The sequence below is a fragment of the Strongylocentrotus purpuratus genome, unplaced genomic scaffold (genome assembly GCF_000002235.5).
Source record: "Strongylocentrotus purpuratus isolate Spur 01 unplaced genomic scaffold, Spur_5.0 spur5_scaffold_14, whole genome shotgun sequence".
NCBI lineage: Eukaryota > Metazoa > Echinodermata > Echinoidea > Camarodonta > Strongylocentrotidae > Strongylocentrotus > Strongylocentrotus purpuratus.
In genome coordinates this window covers 15,137,233-15,155,442 of record NW_022145599.1, presented here as the reverse complement: position 1 = coordinate 15,155,442, position 18,210 = coordinate 15,137,233, and the positions used below count along the sequence as shown (strand labels likewise).

Genomic DNA, 18,210 nt, shown 5'->3' with positions numbered 1-18,210 from the left:
CCATATCAATATTAAAACATGAATATACAGGTCGTCATTTTGTAAAAGAGAGAGGGGCACAATTTTCCAACCATGTGATGATAAGCAAAAAAAAGAATATTAGGTGCCTTTTTACTGATTAGTATATGAGGAAAAAACATCACTCCGCAAAATGGGGGGGGGGGGGGTGGAGGCGGCGGCGACACAGTCTTTGATTTGTGTACTAAAATTATTCCTCTTGAGTCTCAAGGTGGGGGGGGGGCTATGGACCAGTTGTACCCTTAAAACCATCGGTAATGTTTGTTGCGTTATCTTCTGGAATAAAGAGCATTGCACCAGAGGACATAAAAGATTAAAGTCGTAAGACAAGGCCGAACTGTAATCACAGAAACAGACAAATTCAGGCCAGGATTATACCCTGTCACACCAGTGAGATCCTGCCGAGACCGAACCGACGACAGGTCATGGACCATGGACAGACCAAAACGATTATATCAATAATTATATAAATAATATATAGTATATAGTTATATCATTAATAAATAGTAATTGGGTCATATTGGTACAGGGTAGCCAGACATCAGTATTGAGACCGGTCTTCCTGTGTGCCCTGCATTTATCATTGCCCCAGCAATTACAATGTACCAAGTATAAATACACCTGGGTGGAGAGTGGCAAAAACGTGGATCAATGACTTGCCAAACGACATTAGCGTCGGGCTGGAGTTCAAAAACCTCAGCCCTTGGATTGAGAGCGATGAAAATGAACCACTATACCAGCACAACGTTACGTTTGAGCGGAACGCAAAATGTGTGACAGCAGATTTTGAGTATAGTCTAAAAAAGCTAAAAAGAAGTGCAGTACATTATGGTTCTCATTTTTATATTTATATCTCGTGTTAAAAGCATATGCGGTATTTAATTACAGTGTAGTATTGTATAGCAGATAATGATATCATATCAGGATGCCATTGCATATTCCTGTATAAAACAACTTGATTTTTTTCTTCAAATCATCAACACAACAACGTCCCCAAGATCAATCGAAAACAAACAAGTAATTTTAAAAAAAACATTGTGTTGAAAGAAGCTTCTTTTTGGCCGCTTACTAAATATAAACACACTTCGGAACAAATTAACTGGCTATTGCTTTTCATGCCATGACCATTTAAAGGATTAAATTGATTGATTGATTGATTTGTATTCGACAAGCTTCCAACATACAACAATATACAATAATAACAGATCAAAAATAAGTCAGCTTGAACAGGATAACCCACGAAAGCTCGAGAGCTTATTTCCAGTGGTGTCCCTTACAGACATGTATAAAATTAATAAGTTAAAATAGTATTCAATCATATAACATGTCATTCACTTCTCTTCTCTGACTGTCAAGTATTAGGTATTCCTTTAATTTCCTCTTAAAATGATCATAGTTTCCTATTTCTTTTACACCATTGGGAAGGGAATTCCAATGTTTTATGGCATTGTAATAAAACGAATTTCCAATACTACCTACTCTTTCTGGTAAGTTAAAGTTGAATCGTCTATTTCTTGTATTATAATCATGTACGTCAGTAACAAGATCGAAGTTGGATCGAATATAATGATTCGACCTAGTATGATATATGTTATGCACGTGATGCAATACGAGTTGTTTTGATCTTTGGTCGACTTCAAGAAAACCAGCTTTAGAAAGTTCGCTGTAGCCAACATGAGTTCTTGGACCAGAACAGTTGATAAATCTCACCATTTTGTTCTGTATAATCTTCAACTTCTTTTGATCTGACTTGTTTATAGTACCATGCAGGGTTAGCATAGTCAAATAAACATTGAATAAGAGCAAAACAGAGTGTACGTCTTGCTTTTAAATCCATACAACTTTGATATCTGTACAAAAATTTCAGACGAGAATTTGCTTTTTTTTACAACTGATTCTACTAAAGATGAAAATGAAATTTCGCTAGCCAACTCAATGCCTAAATACTTCACAGACTCTTTTCTCTTGATTGCTTGATTATTGTGTGTCACTTTGAATTCAAATGACTATTTAGAACTACTTTTAGAACAAAATAAAATGCTTTCTGTTTTTCCCAAGTGTAAAGAAAGCTTATTATCAGTCATCCAATCGACACACGTAGACAAATGTTCACTGAGCTTTTCCTCAATATATTTAGGATCAGGATTTGAATAGAGTAGTACGCTGTCATCTGCGTAGAATAATAGTTTGAAGTCTTTTATACAAATACACATATCATTTATATAACTTGAAAATAGAATTGGGCCTAAAATGCTTCCCTGAGGAACACCGCATGTTAAAGGCATTAGTTTGGAACGAATATCATGAATGGCCACTACTTGCTGTCGATTAGATAAGTAGGATCTGAACCAATCTAAACTTGCCTTATCAAAACCCATTAGTTGTAACTTCTTCAATAAGACGGAATGATTAACTGTATCAAAAGCTTTTTGCAGATCAAGGAGCACCATACCAACAAAGCGCCCTTGGGAAGTTTCTCTCCTCAAATAATCAGTGAAATGAATTAGACATGTTTCAGTCGAATAATCGTGTCGAAAACCAGATTGAAATTCATAAATTATATCATTTTCTTTGAAGTATCTTTCAATTTGAACACAGACCGATTTTTCTAGAATCTTTGATGCTACGCTTAAAACACTAATAGGTCTATAGTTGCTAACATCAGTTTTATCTTTCTTTTTATAAAGTGGAGTCACTTTTGCTATTTTCATATCCTCTGGAAAAGTACTCGTCAAGAAGTAAAAGATATTTACAGCTACGACAGACCACTATTATATTATATCGTTGTGTCATCATAATTTTGTGGTTTAGTCGAATGATGCCAAATGATGACTCAACACTGCTTGTTTAACCACTACATTATGGTAACTTAATGACTAATTCCATGTGATAAACTGATGCTCGTTGCCAGGGGCGGCGATTTCTTTTCATGACCGGGGGAGGGACGAAATGCGAGGGACGAGGGAGCAAAGTGAACTAGAGGGGCGAAGCCCGGGGGGGTACACAGAATCGGTTCGGAATTGGGTGTGCCGCTCAAGCCTCGAAACCCCTATCCATGTTAAAGGGTCATTTTTCTCGAAGTAAAGACCATTTTTCGCATTTTCCGGGTGTTTGCCTGGCAAACACCCGGAAATTTTGAAAATTTAAAAAACCGGACCTATGTTTAAAGATATTTTTGTTAAGAATGGGACCTATGTTTAGGATTTTGGGTGAAAAAGTGACCCATCAGAGTGACACCACCCCCCCCCCCCCCGTATGTCTTAATATGTGAGTTCCTCCCCCTCCCCCTCCCCCTCCCCCTGGGGGCGGAGGTGACGGAATTGACTCCCCTTCACAGGTTTTTGAAGTTTTGTTGTATTAACAAAATTCATTTACTTCGCAAAAAGACATAATTATTTACTTGTACATTTTGAAGGATATTATGCAAGGGAACGTAGCGACCAAGCGAGAAGGTTTTTGCATTTCTATTTGTCTAAACGCAGCACTCTTGGCCCCTCCAGAACCTAATAGTGTGTCGCAGTCTTAAGTTAGTATTTGCTATACATTTTGTTTTGCACTTTTTCGAATTTCCGGGGGGGGGGCGATCCCCCTAACAAAATGAAGGCGGACGCGTCCCCCCCCCCCCCCACCGTTCCCCGGGATCGCCACCCCTGCTCGTTGCACACTTGGCGTCATTCTGATTGCGTTATTACCTGCGCCAATCGAGTCTGTGGCGGCGATAAGTGCAATGCTGGAAATTTAAAACAATTTTTGTTAAACTCGTTATGCATTCCCTTTTTATACGATTATCATTCATACAATGTGCGTCAAAGGCCGCGCTGGTCCCTGACACATCCCTACGTCAGACAAATGACGCAACGATCGAGTGCAAAGGGCTTTATTGTCGTTTTTTGTTGTTGTTACTTTTCTAGATGGCTTGAACGCGGACGGGACTCTCTCTGTGTTTAACGCAAATACTGTGGGCACACCCGACGGGGAGTTAAACACCATTACGGGAACGGCTACTGTTCCCGATGCATCCGAACGGGACGACTGACGGTGCAATTCCCGGGAGTCCCGGTACCAGGAGATTGTAAGCTTTGTTCATTTTAATAGCTGTTCCACTTTACCTTACATGTACATGATTTAAATCCCCACTGAACTACTTATAGCTACTTGCGCCCTATTGTAGCAAACAATGCCTATTTATTGGTTCCCCTTTTTCTTATGTTAATTGAGAGCTGATTTGATGAAATAACCACCTGTCAGTGACCTTGCAGGGAGGTCTAATCCCCCTGGCCAAGCTAATACAGACGTGCTATAAATTGTCGAACAGGAAGACAAGGCCTTTTTATAATAATTATCAGAGATGTGTAGAAGATGTCAAATTCTTCAACAATTTCTCAAATGTGTGCGTGTATGTGTGTGTGTGTGTGTGTTGGGGTTGGGCATTTTGCGAGATCACAGAGCTAGGGTGTGGAGAGGGTGTGGAAGGGGTAAAGGATTTTTTTTGGGGGGGGGGGTTGTTTAAAAATCAATATTAGAATGCATTGGAAGTAGAATATTTTCAAGAAATAATTCATTCTGATTGGCACAATGGCATAGTCATTCCTCTCATGCTTTTCAGTGGAAACTTGGTAAAGGTCATGACCGAATATATCACTTTTTATTTATGTACATTCGGCGGCAAGGTGCCCGCATGCAGTACTTTAAATAGTTTCTAGTGTGTGGATTACAAACTAATTTTTTACCAGTTTGAAAATGTGATCTCCTGTTTATTCTTAAAATGTGCCAATACGTGTGTGCATAGCACTTGACGAGAGCCAGAGTCACGCAAAAATTAATAATCTGTAAAGACTTTGGGATTTGGGAGAAAATTTTCATTTCTTAAGAGGGTACCGTGACTAACAAAAGGTTAAAATAACGCTGCTCCAGAGAAATGTATTTCTATGCATTTCGAAAAGCGCTGGACAGAAGTCAATTACCTAAAACTTACATCTTTCGTGGAAATTAGCAACCGGGCATGGTGGCTCAGCGGTTAGAGCGCCCGCCTCATGAACGGGAGGTCGTGGGTTCAAACCCCGGCCGAGTCATACCAAAGACTTATAACAATAAATATTGGACCTTCTGCCTTCTAGCTAGGCGCTCAGCATATTAGATTGGAGAAGGGTAATAATAACATATTATGTTATGCAGGGCCCGCTGGAAGAGCAGTTTCATAACTGAAGTGGCTACCCTGGGTAAATAAAACATTATTATTATTATTATTATTACTGGCGTTGCATAAACTATAATAAAAGGGAAATGTGTAGTAATGAGGAAGAAAACGTGCTATACTATTTGAAAGAATATGGGTTCATGCAGGGGATCTTATGGGCTCGTAGCCATTTCTCAATGTGTCAGATCGTCTTTTGCTATTGAATCCTGATTGTCCGGGGGGGGTAGTTGTCCTTGGGGGGGTAATTGTCATCGGTGGAATTGTCCTCGGGGAGGGGTAATTATAATCGGGGGGTAGTTGTCCTCGGGGGATAGTTGTCATCGGAGGGTAATTGTCCTAGGGGGTATTAATGTCCTCGGGGGGTAATTGTCCTAGGGGGTAATTGTCCTCGGGGGGTAATTGTCCTAGGGGGTAATTGTCCTCGGGGGTAGTTGTCCTTGGGGGATAATTTTCCTCGGGGGTAATTCTCCGGGGGGGTAATTTACCGGGGGTAATTGTCCTTGGGGGTAGTTGTCCTCGGGGATGATTCTCTGGGGGGTAATATTCCAGGGAGTAATTGTCCTTTGGCGGTAGTTTTCCGGGGGTAATTTTCCGGGGTTGATTGCCCAGGGGGTAATTGTCCTAGAACCAAATAAGGCCTACTGACTGTTTTAGTTTCCAGGCGACTTTGCAATATCAATATTGGAACATGGATATGCAAGTCGTCATTTTTTTTGGTAAAAGAGGGGCACATTTTTCCAACCATGTAATGATAAGCAAAATTAACAAATATTAGTTGCCTTTTTACTCTAAAATCACCCTATCACTAGGAACAATCGCATCTTATGACTTACTTTCATTTATAATAGTCATTTAGAAATGACCCTTAGACCCTATTTATTGACTTCTCTGGCCGAACATGACTCGTCTAATCAGGAAAATGATTAGCAATAAAAATGCAAACATGTGGTTTAAGTGGTTTAAGAATTCCATTTCCAACAGTGCGCGTAACAAACAATACAGAGGTAGAACGTATAAATAGAGCAATAATTGCAACTTAAAATCAGAAAATTTGAACTTCGGAAAAATCCTGTTTTTTTATCAAAAGGAATCGATATACCAAGATGGCGGGATGCCGAAAATGTTCGTGCTCAGTCTCAGTCTCAGTCTCCGATTTCGGTCTTTCAACGACCTCGTACGATGTTTTCACGACAACTCAGGTGAGGCCAAGAGCACCGATCATTCATGATCGGACAGGGGCAACGAGTAGGGAGCGGGAGGGGGGGGGGGGGGTGACAGGCGGGCAGGGCCGTATGTATGCTAGATAGAAAAAGGAAATTAGCAGTAATTGCAATTTACCTGCCTGAATTGATGGATGTATTTCAACGGTAATAAAGTCCCTTAGTAATATGCCTGTTGTTTTATTTATAAATCATACATGATTATAGCCTTCATCGTAAACTACAGACATAGAAAGTTATCAATTTGAAAACCATCAGAGGCAAGTATAACATTTTGTCAAGACGTATTCATGAAATAAAAACGTGACATGGTGAAATTTGGACTGATTCTGCAAAGTAAATTCAGTCATTTTCATTTGCGGAGTGCCAGGAGTGTTAAGTCTGACAAACAGAGCGATATGCAATTACCCACTTCAGTCAAACTCGTCTATAGCGACCGCCCAAAGGAAACACCAAAAGTGGTCTTTGTAGACAGGTGGTCACTAAAGCAGGTTTGACTGTATTAATAATATTATTATTATTATTATAATCATTATTTTCATTGTTATTATCATCATCATCATTATAATTGTTATTGAGTATTGAATGATAAATATGAAGAAAAAATTGTCGAATTCATGACGGGTGCATAACCATACGAAAAGAAGTGCAACTTGAAAAAGAATGTAAGTTGGAGTAATATTCTTCATTGGCAGAATATTGAATCTTTTGAATCTTTATGAATATTTTGTGAGTTTTCACTTTCCCAAAACTACCCATAAATCCTATGATCATAAATGTTTAGGTTGCTGTTGAGCATTATTTATTCCTCCTGTTTACAGTGCGCACTCCCTAGGGTGGTGCTCTTGATATACCGGTTACTGATGACCGGGTACTTCCTGGCTTACCAGCTTTACCTGTGGATTGATGTCATAATAATAATAATAATAATACATATGATTTATAAGGCGCCAAATCCACTTGACAGTCAAATGCTCAAGGCGCATTAGTATCCAGTATTACATCAAAATGACAATATTGTCCTACACCGTCTTCATTCTCTATACCCTGATTGCTCTGGTGAATCTTGTGGTTGATATGTGTCTCCAGAGGCAGTCCAGGTCGTCTCCTGCTTCTAACGGTTAGTTTTGGGTCTCATATGGAAACGTTGTATCATCCGCTCAATCTGACTTGCGTGCATAGAACAAATAAGCATTTTTCCACGAAAAAGTGAAGTTTTCTAAAATGTGCGTTTCTTTCCAGCATTGGGGCGCTCGGAATTCAATCGGGTAACATTTCATAAAGTATAATATAAAAAGACCATATGCAAATTTTCTGTACTTTTGTCGGAAAAAATACATTTATCCAGCACAATGTCGTCTCTTTTTGCGTTGGAGAAGAGCAAATAGCGAGTTTCAATCAAACTTTGGCCGCTTTCTCAAGCTCTCACTCGTTTCACTGTGGTCAAGCGACTTTGGGGCAAGCGGTTAATGAAAATACTAATCGTTAGCTTTCTTCTGGTATTAAACTTGTTTTGATTGATTGTATAATTTTGTCGGAATAAAGGAAACAAAAAGGCTCGACCAATAACTTATCAGTGTCTGAATTGACCTTTTGACCTTGAAATCCCTGATGCAAGCGCACTTATGACGTCATCTTCGCCAAATCGGCGTCTTTTATCGTAAAATGCGACACTTTCACAATGTTTATACATCTTTTTTTTAACTATTAGTAAGATTTAACATATTTGTTCTGATATCACTGAAGTTTGGGGTTTTATTTAATGAGTTATTTTAAAATAAGAGCCATTTTACTGTTTTAATTTACTGAATCGTACCATTCAAGTCGCAGGGTAGAAAGATGCATTTTTCAACCGCGCCAAATTTAATTTACGTTCCGACATTCTGTTAAATGGGTTCGTGTTGTTAAGAATCCACTGCTTTCTGCTCCAACAAACGTCCACATGCGGAGTCGTTTATCAACTAAATTATTCAAATTTATGGATGCTTCCTAGCTTCCCAGGTGTTTGTGTTGCTGTTGAAGCATTTCATTCACCTGCTATCATTCGTTGTACTCCAATTGCCAGAACGCAAATTTCATTTTGGTTTTATAGTTTCATCGGAGTCGTTTATCAACTATATGTATTCAAATTTATGAATGCTTCCTCCCCAGGTGTGGTGTTTATGCATTTCATTCACCTGTTATTATTCTTTGTACGCCAATTGTTAGAATACAAAATGCATTTTGGTTTTATAGTTTCATCGGAGTCGTTTATCAACTATATGTATTCAAATTTATGCATGCTTCCTCCCCAGGTGTTTGTGGTGTTTATGCATTTCATTCACCTGTTATTATTCTTTGTACGCAAATTGTTAGAATACAAAATGCATTTTGGTTTTATAGTTTCATGCAATAAGTAAGTCAATAAAAGGGTTCTGCACAATAAAACCATTGTATGTCCCTATTGTACAATGCAATGTGTCCCCTCATTTTGTAATAGTTAATTTACCCATTCACATAATGGAACTACCTGCCCGATGAAGCCAGTGGCCTGTGACCCCTGAGCACTCAACGCCGTGTGGGAGTCAGTTTGTGATCAACTTCTTTTATGAGACAAATACAAGCAAACGTTTCCATATGCTGCAGTACGTGGCAGATCCTTGTCTCAGTTAGCTGTTGCTTTCTGTCCTTTAATCCGACTGCTTTTTCTCATTATATGTGTCTTTATTCGTCAAATCTCATCCTTTCACTAATTGTCGATAACTTGGTATGAATGAAAACTCGAAGTCAAAACATCTAATGCGATTTTTATGAAGAAATACAGAAATGATATGGGAGTGGAAACGTAAACTGTGTTACGCCAAAGGCACCATCTTTAAACAAACAAATAAATCTTCCCCCTGGGTACCCATTTACATCACCTGGATGGAGAGTGGCAAAATGTAGATTAATGTCTTTCCAAAGGACATGAGTGATCCACAGACCGATGACGTATACAGTAGACCACGACACCTTGAATTAGCTTTATGGTAAATGATACCCGATATCCCCCGAGAAAATTACATCTCTTCCATAAACTAGCACATTTAGCAATAAAAAGAAAACCCCCAAAATCTAACTGATGGGAAAAATCGTAAAATGTTAGTTTTCCGTGGGGAAATTATCCTAATTATCCTACGTTCGTAGTTTATAGTTACACGTAAACATGCATTTCTCATCCCTCTTGATCTAGGGTCATCGATGGTATAATATCTTCGCAATATTCCGGGTTCCCATCTTTCAGGTGGAACTCTGGAGTACGAGTCTAGGTTAAATATTGGTTTCCCACAAATCAGTAACTGTTGTTTCCTCTGTCTACATCCAACCTCTTCTCCTTTTCCAATTCCTCTGTCGTAACCCGGTTTGAAGCCTGAATTTCACATGTCGTTATGTCTCTATATGTCTCTATGTTTTCTTCCAGTACTTAAAGGACGTTACATGGTCCAATGGCTATTTTACAACGTCACCGTCACATGGACCTGTATTGTCCTGGTTGTCTTCTGGGGAGCCCTCTACGACCCTGCCTATCCAGACTGGTTATTTGACATCACCTGCCACACCCTACCAGGGGTCTTCAGTATCCTAGAGCTCACCTTCACAGCGACACCTTGTCGAATCGTCCATGTCATCTACCCTTTCATCTTCGGGATCAGCTATCTCACATTCACCCTGATCTACTGGGCGACTGGACATGCTCCGATATACTCGATCCTCGACTACAGCGGCAGCCCGAAACTGTCGGCCGTGTCGGTCGTCAGTATTTTCGTGTTCATTTTCGTGTTTCATCCAGTGATGTGGGGGCTCACCAAGCTTAGAAAACGCGTGGCGGAAAGGCTCAACTGTTCTCAAGGTCTACGAGGCGATCAATATGAGCAGATCGAGCCATGATGTGCACCTAGCTCCCTCATCGTTTGACGAATCGGGCTGATACCGATGCATATAATGGGCCGATTAGCGCTACGCTTGCTTTTAGCGTACTCCCACTACTACAATTCTGCTACAACACATTTGTGTCTCTCTATTTTTTCTACTCAACCAAGGCGGCATACCCGGAAGGGGGAAGGGGCATAGTTCCCCTAATTGTTCAAGTATCTCAAAAGTGCCCCTTTCTATATAGGAAAAGTAAACACATTAGAAAGGTGCCCCTTTTTATTTCTAATAGGTGCCAGTTTCACTTTTTTGTGTAAGTGATCCTTACAGCCTCTGCCAAGTGTACATTTTCCTTTGTAATAAGTGTCCCTTTTTATTTCTGATGAGTGCCCCTTTTCACTTCTGATAAGTGCCCCCTCCCTGTTTTACACGTGCCCCTTTTCCTTTATAATAAGTGCCCCTTTTCCTTTTTGATAAGAACTCATTCCACTTATCATTAATGATGCACCTGTTCACACCTCCAATAATTGTCCCTATTACAATCTACATATAATAAGTGCCCCTTTTTCTTCGACAAGTGCCCATTGTCCTTCGTAATACGTACCCCTTTTCCATTATCATAAGTGCCCCTATTCTTCTCAAGAGAGTGCCCCTTTTCAATTACAAGATGTGCATCTTTCACCTCTTTCCCCCTGATTCGTGCCCCTTTTCCTTTTCAATAAAAGCACCTTTCCCCTTCTCATAAATGCCCCTTTTCACTTGTGATAACTGCCCTTATTATCTGATAGTTCCCACTTTCCTTCCGACATTTGCTCCTTTTCAATTGTCATAAGTGCCCTTTGTAAATTGACACGTGCTCCTTCTCTTCTCTAATAAGTGTATATTTCCCTCCTGATAAGTTTCCCTTTTCATTTCTCATGAACTTGTGCCCCCTTTACCTACAGCGACTAAGACAACCTTTTTATCGCATTTCCCCCCAGCCGTCCCATATCCCATATCCAGCCGTCTGTTTCTCTGTCTTTTTGTTTATATTTCTGTGTACATTCTTTCGTTCATAATGTTGTTTTAGTTTTTAGTTTTTGTTTTAAATGTAATGCCATGTGATACTTCTGACTTATGTTTACTGTATATTATGTATATGTTTATAAATTCTTTTTTTATTTTGTTACTTACTTTTTATTGTATATTCTTGTTTTATGACGTAAATAAAAACCACACAAACAAACCTTTATCAGAGTTTCACTTCATTATTAAATTAGCCCTACATACTGTTTTAGTTTCCAGGCAACATAGCCATATCAATATTGGAACATGAATATACAGGTAGTCATTTTTTGTAAAAGAGGGGCAACATTTTCAAGCATGTGGTGATAAGCAAAAGAAAAAAATATTAGGTGCCTTTTTACTTTAAATTCACCTGACAAGCATGTAAGGAAAAGAAGACAAAAAACTCCGCAAAATGGGGGGGGGGGGGACGGGGCACACATTCTTCGATTTGTGTACTAAAAGCCTTGAGTCACAATGTGGATGGGGGGCAATGGACCGGTTGTTCCCTTAGAGGTATAGACTAGTTTTGGAAACGCCCCCTCTCAAAAAAATGAAATGGAAGCTCTTATTACCAATCATGTGAAAGAATATGTTTTGACTAATACGTGATGATACAAATTTTTCCGGGAAACCGCCTACTAATCGATTCCACAACGTTTCTTTCACAATGCAATCACATGACAACTGGCCTTTACCTTTAAATCCACCGGTGATGTATGCTGAGTTATCTTCCGGAGTAAAGGGCGTAGAACCAGAGGACATAAAAGATTAAAGTCGTAAGACAAGGCCGAATTGTAAACACAGAAACCGAAAAATGCAGGCCAGGATTATACCATGTCACACCAGTGAGACACTGCCGACACCGAACCGACGACAGGTCATGGACCATGGACAGACCAAACCGAATATATCAATAATCATATAAATAATTTATAACATATATATGTATATATAGTGTTAGTATATCATTAATAAAAAGTAATTGGGTCATATTGGTCTTTTGTAAAGGGTAGCCACATCAGTATTGAGACCGGTATTCCTGTATGCCCTGCATTTATCATTGCCCCAGCAATTACATGTACCAAGTATAAATACACCTGGGTGGAGAGTGGCAAATGTGGATTAATGTCTTGCCAAAGGACATTAGCTCCAGGGTAGGATTCGAAACCTCAACCCAAGGATTAAGAGCGAAGTGAATGAACCACTATACCGCGACACATCCAACATTACATCACACAGCAAAAAACTCTGTGGTTATATCATCAGTTTTTTGCGGTGTGACTGATGTACTTTGACGTCGGTATGACGCAGTGGCGTAGACAGGTTTGTACACCTGGGGGGGATGACTCAGGGACGGATCTAGCTTTTTGCTAAGGGGGGGGGGTGACCAAAATAATGACGATGCAGAGCATCGTCCACGAGCCGCGAAGCGGCGAGCCGATTTTTTTTTGGGGTGTTTATTTGAACCCCGTAAGTGATGTTTTCCTGGCATCTATTAACACAATGGAGACCATAAAAAGCAGTGCATGATAACGTCTTTTTAAATCAAGTAACAGTTAAATACACAGTTATATCCAGAGTTATCATGAGTTGAATATCTTCTCACAATATTTGCACTTGAAAGGGTTTCTCTCCAGCGTGCGTTCTTTTTTCTTTCTTTTTTTTTCTTTTTTTTCTTCTTTTTTTTCCCTTTTTTGTTTTGTTTGTTTTTTGGGCCGCCCAAGGGGGGGTTTAACCCCCCCTAAACCTCCCCCGTAGATCCGCGCCTGTTTAATCTTGTGGTTATCTTGTGGTTTCCAAACCACAAGATAACCACAAAATACTTGTAAGATTTTCTTTTTCTTACCGTCTGAATTGGCTTTCACCTTGTGAATGCGGCTAATAACAATAAACACAATTACAATAATGATGAGGATTATTATTATCATCATCATAATTATTATTATTATTAATATTATAATTGTTATCATTATTATTATTACTATTATTATCATCATTATAACTTATTAAGTAAGCAAATATCATTCCCCAAAACCTGGGGGGGGGGGGATGATTGTACATGCCATCCCCCCCACCTTGTGAGGTAGGGGGGATGCATCCCCCTCATCCCCCCCCCCCCCCCCCCCGTTGTCTACGCCCCTGGTATGACGTAATTCCTGCGGTGTAAAACAAGCCAGTCGTTTTAGTTTTAATCACTATTTAAACTTGATATCAGGCTCGCCTCGGCTCTTAAAAAGAAGAAGAAGGAGAGAGAGAAAAATGGCGGCTGTACGTTTCCTCGTCTGTGTTGTTTTCTTGGGGCTGGTCAGCCATTCCGTGGGATTCCGTCTCGGGTCCTTCTTCAGAGGAGATTCGTGCTTCGGGGCGCCCGAAACCGTGAATGAACTCGACGTCCAAGCATACTTAGGACGATGGTACCAGGTAAAGAAAAAAATATTTAAAAAAAAATGATTTTGAAGATTACGACTGACGATTCGAAAATTTATATTCTTTTTTTTTTTTCTTCTTCCTCTCTCTGTATACATGCAGATATATATACGAATTTTATGATGTTTAAAGTGGCGTTGTACATGTATTTTGACACATTATAGAGCCGAATAAACATGATGATGAGTGCTTGTTGATAAACAGGTCCTACATTTAGTTGACATGTAGGTTTTCTACAAGCAAGAGAGATAACCCACAATGTACCGTAATAGACGGATTTGCTAGACCGGTTTACTGACCGTATTCAAATGTATGATGTTTTTTTCGTGGGGACCTAGTGATCAGTTATTCCATTAAACTGTTATTAATGAATGAACTACAATACTCGGAATCCAGTCTGCGTTTATCACCTGTTGTTATGTCGGGCAAGCATCGGACAAGCTTTTGGGAATGTTAAGAACAGCCTTTGTTTAAAAAGGTATGCATAACATTTAAATATATTAGTCAATCAGTTAGTTCTCTCTGTACCTGGATACGACAGTGTACCAAATTGATCCTAATATCAGAGAATCATGTAGGTTTTTGTCATGTATTGTCATTATTTTCCTTTCAAAAAATAATGAAAGAATAAAAGAATAATGAAATATGAATATATTTGTGTCTGTTTATTATGTTTCAGGTTTACACCGATCTTGTTGTGAACGTTACGTTTGAGCGGAACGCAAAATGTGTGACAGCAGATTGTGAGTATATATATATATATATATATATATAAGACTAATAAAGCTATAAGAAGCTTAGTATATTTTATTTCTCATTTTTTAATATTTATATGGCATGTTGGTAATTACAGTGTAGTACTTTATAACAGAATATGATATCATTATGGATGCCGTTTGATGTTCTCGTATATACGAACTTGATTGTTTTTTAATCAGTTACTGTAGACACAACAACGTCCCTCAAATCAATCGAAAACAAACAGCGAATACAAAAAAACTTATGTTGAAAGTAGTCCCTTTTAGGCCGTGTATAAGGATTACAAAACACCAACAACAACAAACCATTTAAACAAAACTAATTGGCTGTTGCTTTTCATGCCCATGACCATTAACATGATTAAAGGAAAGTAAATTTACGACTAAAAAAGACCAATATCGTTGTCATCATAATGGTCTTTTTATTGTTTAGTCAAAGGCAAAATGAGAACATCACTAATATTTCGACCACTATCATAGCCAATATTTTTTTTTTGATAACTAATTTCACGTGATAAACTCATACCCGTCGCACGCGAGGCGTCATTTTGATTACGTCAATACCTGCGCTAATGGGCCTTTTGAAGGTGATTAGTGCAATGCTAGAAATGCAATGTGGTTATTGCACTGTTGTGTGTGTGTATATGTGTGTGTGGAATTTTACATCCCCTTTCGTACGATCAACATTCAAATATTGTGCGTCAAAGGCCGCGATAATCCCTGACGCAGTCCTCCGTCAGTTAAATGACGCAACGATCGAGTGCACAGGGGTTTATTGTCGTTTTTTGTTGTCGCTTTTCTAGATGGCTTGAACGCGGACGGGACTATCTCTGTGTTTAACGCAAACACTGTGGGCACACCCGATGGGGACTTCAACACCATTACGGGAACAGCTACTGTTCCCGATGCATCTCAACCGGGAAAACTGACCGTGCAATTCCCGGGAGTCCCGGTACCAGGAGATTGTAAGCTTTGTTCATTTTAGTAGCTGTTACACTTAATCTTACATGTTTTAAATCCCTACTGTACTACTTATAGCTACTCGCGCCCTATATGTAGCAAAAAATGCCTATTTATTGGTTCCCCTTTTTTCTTATGTTAATTTAGAGCTGATTTGATGAGATAACCACCTGTCAGTGACCTTGCAGGGAGGTCTTACCCCTGGCCAAGCTAGTACAGACGGGCTATAAGTTGTCGAACAGGAAGACAAGGCCTTTTTATAATAATCATCAGAGATGTGTAGAATTTGTCAAATTATTCAACAATTTCTCAAATGTGTGTGTGTATGTGTGTGTGTGGGGGGGGGGGGGGGGGATTTTGCGAGGTCACAGAGCGACCACGCAAGAGAGGGTGTGGAGGGGGTAAAGGGCCTTTGGGGGTGTTTAAACATCGAGATTCTAATGCATTGGGAGTACAATATTTTTCAAGAAATAAATCATTCTGATTGGCTCAATGGCATAGTAATTTCTCTCATGCTTTTCAGTGGAAACTTGATAAAGTATTGAAGTATTATAATTTGTTTCCAAACACAGACTGGATATTGAAGCTTGGTCCCGTGGTGGGAGGTCAGTACCAGTACTCAGTGGTCAGTGATTCGAACAAGGCCACCCTCTTCGTTCTGGCCAGGGATGCCTCTGCGTTCATGGGATCAGATGAGAAGGAGACAGTCCTGGCGTTCCTCAGAGAGAGCGGCTTCAAGTGCTTCTGGAACCGTCCCCAGGAGACCTACCAGTCAGACCAGTGCAACTATGTCACAAATTAAAGAAAGTTGATTAGTCGTTATATAGAGCAAGATCGAAGAAAGAAAATTCGGGGGCAATTTCAATGCTTTTAGCATATCCCATGGAAACTATGTTCGGATAACATAATACGTCCTTGCAATGAATAGCAAATCAATAGATAAATAATTATTGATTGATTGATTGCCGATTGATAATTTCAAAAATACATTGATTGATTTTACGATTGACTGAATGATTTATTGGTTATCAATGATCTGATCTGATTGGTTAAATATTAGTATGTTAATTGCCGGATTAATTTAATTTAAGTTATTCGTTTTTGTTACCAACTGACAATATCTATTCATTATAATAATGATTGAGTCATCGAGTTTTTATTGACTGACTGTTTGATTGGTTGATACATGTATATTTTTGCTTACTGATTAGCTTATCGATCGATTGATTTACTGGTTTATGTATAGTTTGATTGATCGATTAGTTGGTTGAATGATTGATTGATTGATTGATTGATAGGTTGGTGGATTGGTTGATTGATTGATTGGTTGATTGGATGAATGAATGATTGATTAATTGATTAATTGATTGGTTGGTTGAATGAATAATTGCATGATCGATTGATTGATTGATTGGTTGGTTGAATTATTAATTGATTGATTGATTGATTGGTGGATAGGTTGGTTGGTTGATTGATTGATTGATTGGTGGATTGGTTGATTTATTGATTGATTGGTTGATTGATTGATTGATTGATGGATGGATTGATTGATTGGTTGATAGATGGATGGATGGATTTATTGATTGATTGGTTGGTTGATTGATTGATTGATTGATGGATGGATGGATTGATTGATTGATGGATGGATTGATTGATTGGTGGATAGGTTGATTGATTGATTGACTGATTGATTGATTTGTAGATTGGTTGTTTGATTGATTGATTGATTGATTGATTGGTTGGTTTATTGATTGATTGATTGACTGATTGATTGATTGGTGGATTGGTTGATTGATTGATTGATGGATGGATGGATTGGTGGATTGGTTTAATATGTGTCTGGTTGGATGTTGTTCTCCAAGAAATGTGGATACTTGAAAATAAGATTAAACTGTCGGTTCCAATGGCTAGCATCAATAACATCCATATTTTTACTGATTGGGATCTCTTGCGAATATAATCAATCAATGATCAATAGACCCTAACATGATTGGAAGACGGTCAATAGTTTGACTTACATTTTGGCCTATCATTTAGGGATCTTTGCCTTACAGTTTACTCGTAAAGAAAAAAACAGGCCTTGAGACTTTGCGCTTGTAGAGCGATAACTTTTTTAAGAACGTTTTATCCACTCCGAAAATAATTTGCTTTTAATAGATAAACAAGAGAAACAGAGCACACACAAAATTGATTGTGCCCAGGTTATATGATTTGTATCATATTGCGTGCATGACATTTCACAAAATCTTTTATGAATTTTGGAAGATTGGCTTGTCTGATTTTTCTGCTTCTATTGAAAGGATGTTATTTTTAGTGGACTTGAAGCGTTCTATGTATGTATAAATCAGTCCAAGAGACTTTTCTTTTTAATTATATGCGCCGATAATAAAATTTAATTAATAGAAATTCACCTATAATTATAATTCGTTCGTTACCTGTTGATGTGAAAACGATTGTGTATTATTTTTATGTTCTCAAGTATACAAAAGTTTCATTTCATAGACTATGATTCATGACCGTGACAATCTGATAGAGGGTCTAAAATGACTGCTATATAAATAGAAATGAACAATAGATTTCTGGATTCGTGATTTGCGGTACAGAACCTTATACCAGGAAGCAAGTTAGAGCTTCCTGCTTATGCAATAGAAATCATAACCCATGACTTTGCAACAATTGTAAAGGTCCTGCTTGT

General features: G+C 38.7%; 2 protein-coding genes across 2 annotated transcripts; both read left to right on the top strand.

Moving 5' to 3' along the window:
- The first annotated feature begins 7,424 nt into the window (after window positions 1–7,424).
- LOC105440522 (protein rolling stone-like) lies at window positions 7,425–10,742 on the top strand. Its single transcript, XM_030984288.1, has 2 exons — window positions 7,425–7,555; window positions 9,875–10,742. Exons 1-2 carry the CDS (start codon window positions 7,444–7,446, stop codon window positions 10,339–10,341), a joined length of 579 nt encoding a protein of 192 aa, XP_030840148.1. The 5' UTR covers window positions 7,425–7,443; the 3' UTR covers window positions 10,342–10,742.
- Window positions 10,743–13,563: 2,821 nt separating this feature from the next.
- LOC577063 (apolipoprotein D) lies at window positions 13,564–16,667 on the top strand. The gene is made up of 4 exons (XM_777317.5): window positions 13,564–13,791; window positions 14,477–14,540; window positions 15,359–15,520; window positions 16,088–16,667. The coding sequence occupies exons 1-4, from the start codon at window positions 13,630–13,632 to the stop codon at window positions 16,315–16,317; spliced, it is 618 nt and encodes a 205-aa protein (XP_782410.2). The 5' UTR covers window positions 13,564–13,629; the 3' UTR covers window positions 16,318–16,667.
- The last annotated feature ends 1,543 nt before the right edge of the window (window positions 16,668–18,210 follow it).

What these genes read in the sequence shown, in the direction of transcription:
- LOC577063 (XM_777317.5), top strand. Translation starts at nt 13,630, where the DNA reads ATGGCGGCTGTACGTTTCCTCGTCTGTGTTGTTTTCTTGGGGCTGGTC. An exon ending in ACTTAGGACGATGGTACCAG is followed by an intron (nt 13,792 to 14,476) that starts GTAAAGAAAAAA and finishes ATTATGTTTCAG; the next exon opens with GTTTACACCGATCTTGTTGT. An exon ending in AAAATGTGTGACAGCAGATT is followed by an intron (nt 14,541 to 15,358) that starts GTGAGTATATAT and finishes TCGCTTTTCTAG; the next exon opens with ATGGCTTGAACGCGGACGGG.
- LOC105440522 (XM_030984288.1), top strand. Translation starts at nt 7,444, where the DNA reads ATGACAATATTGTCCTACACCGTCTTCATTCTCTATACCCTGATTGCT. An exon ending in GTCGTCTCCTGCTTCTAACG is followed by an intron (nt 7,556 to 9,874) that starts GTTAGTTTTGGG and finishes GTTTTCTTCCAG; the next exon opens with TACTTAAAGGACGTTACATG.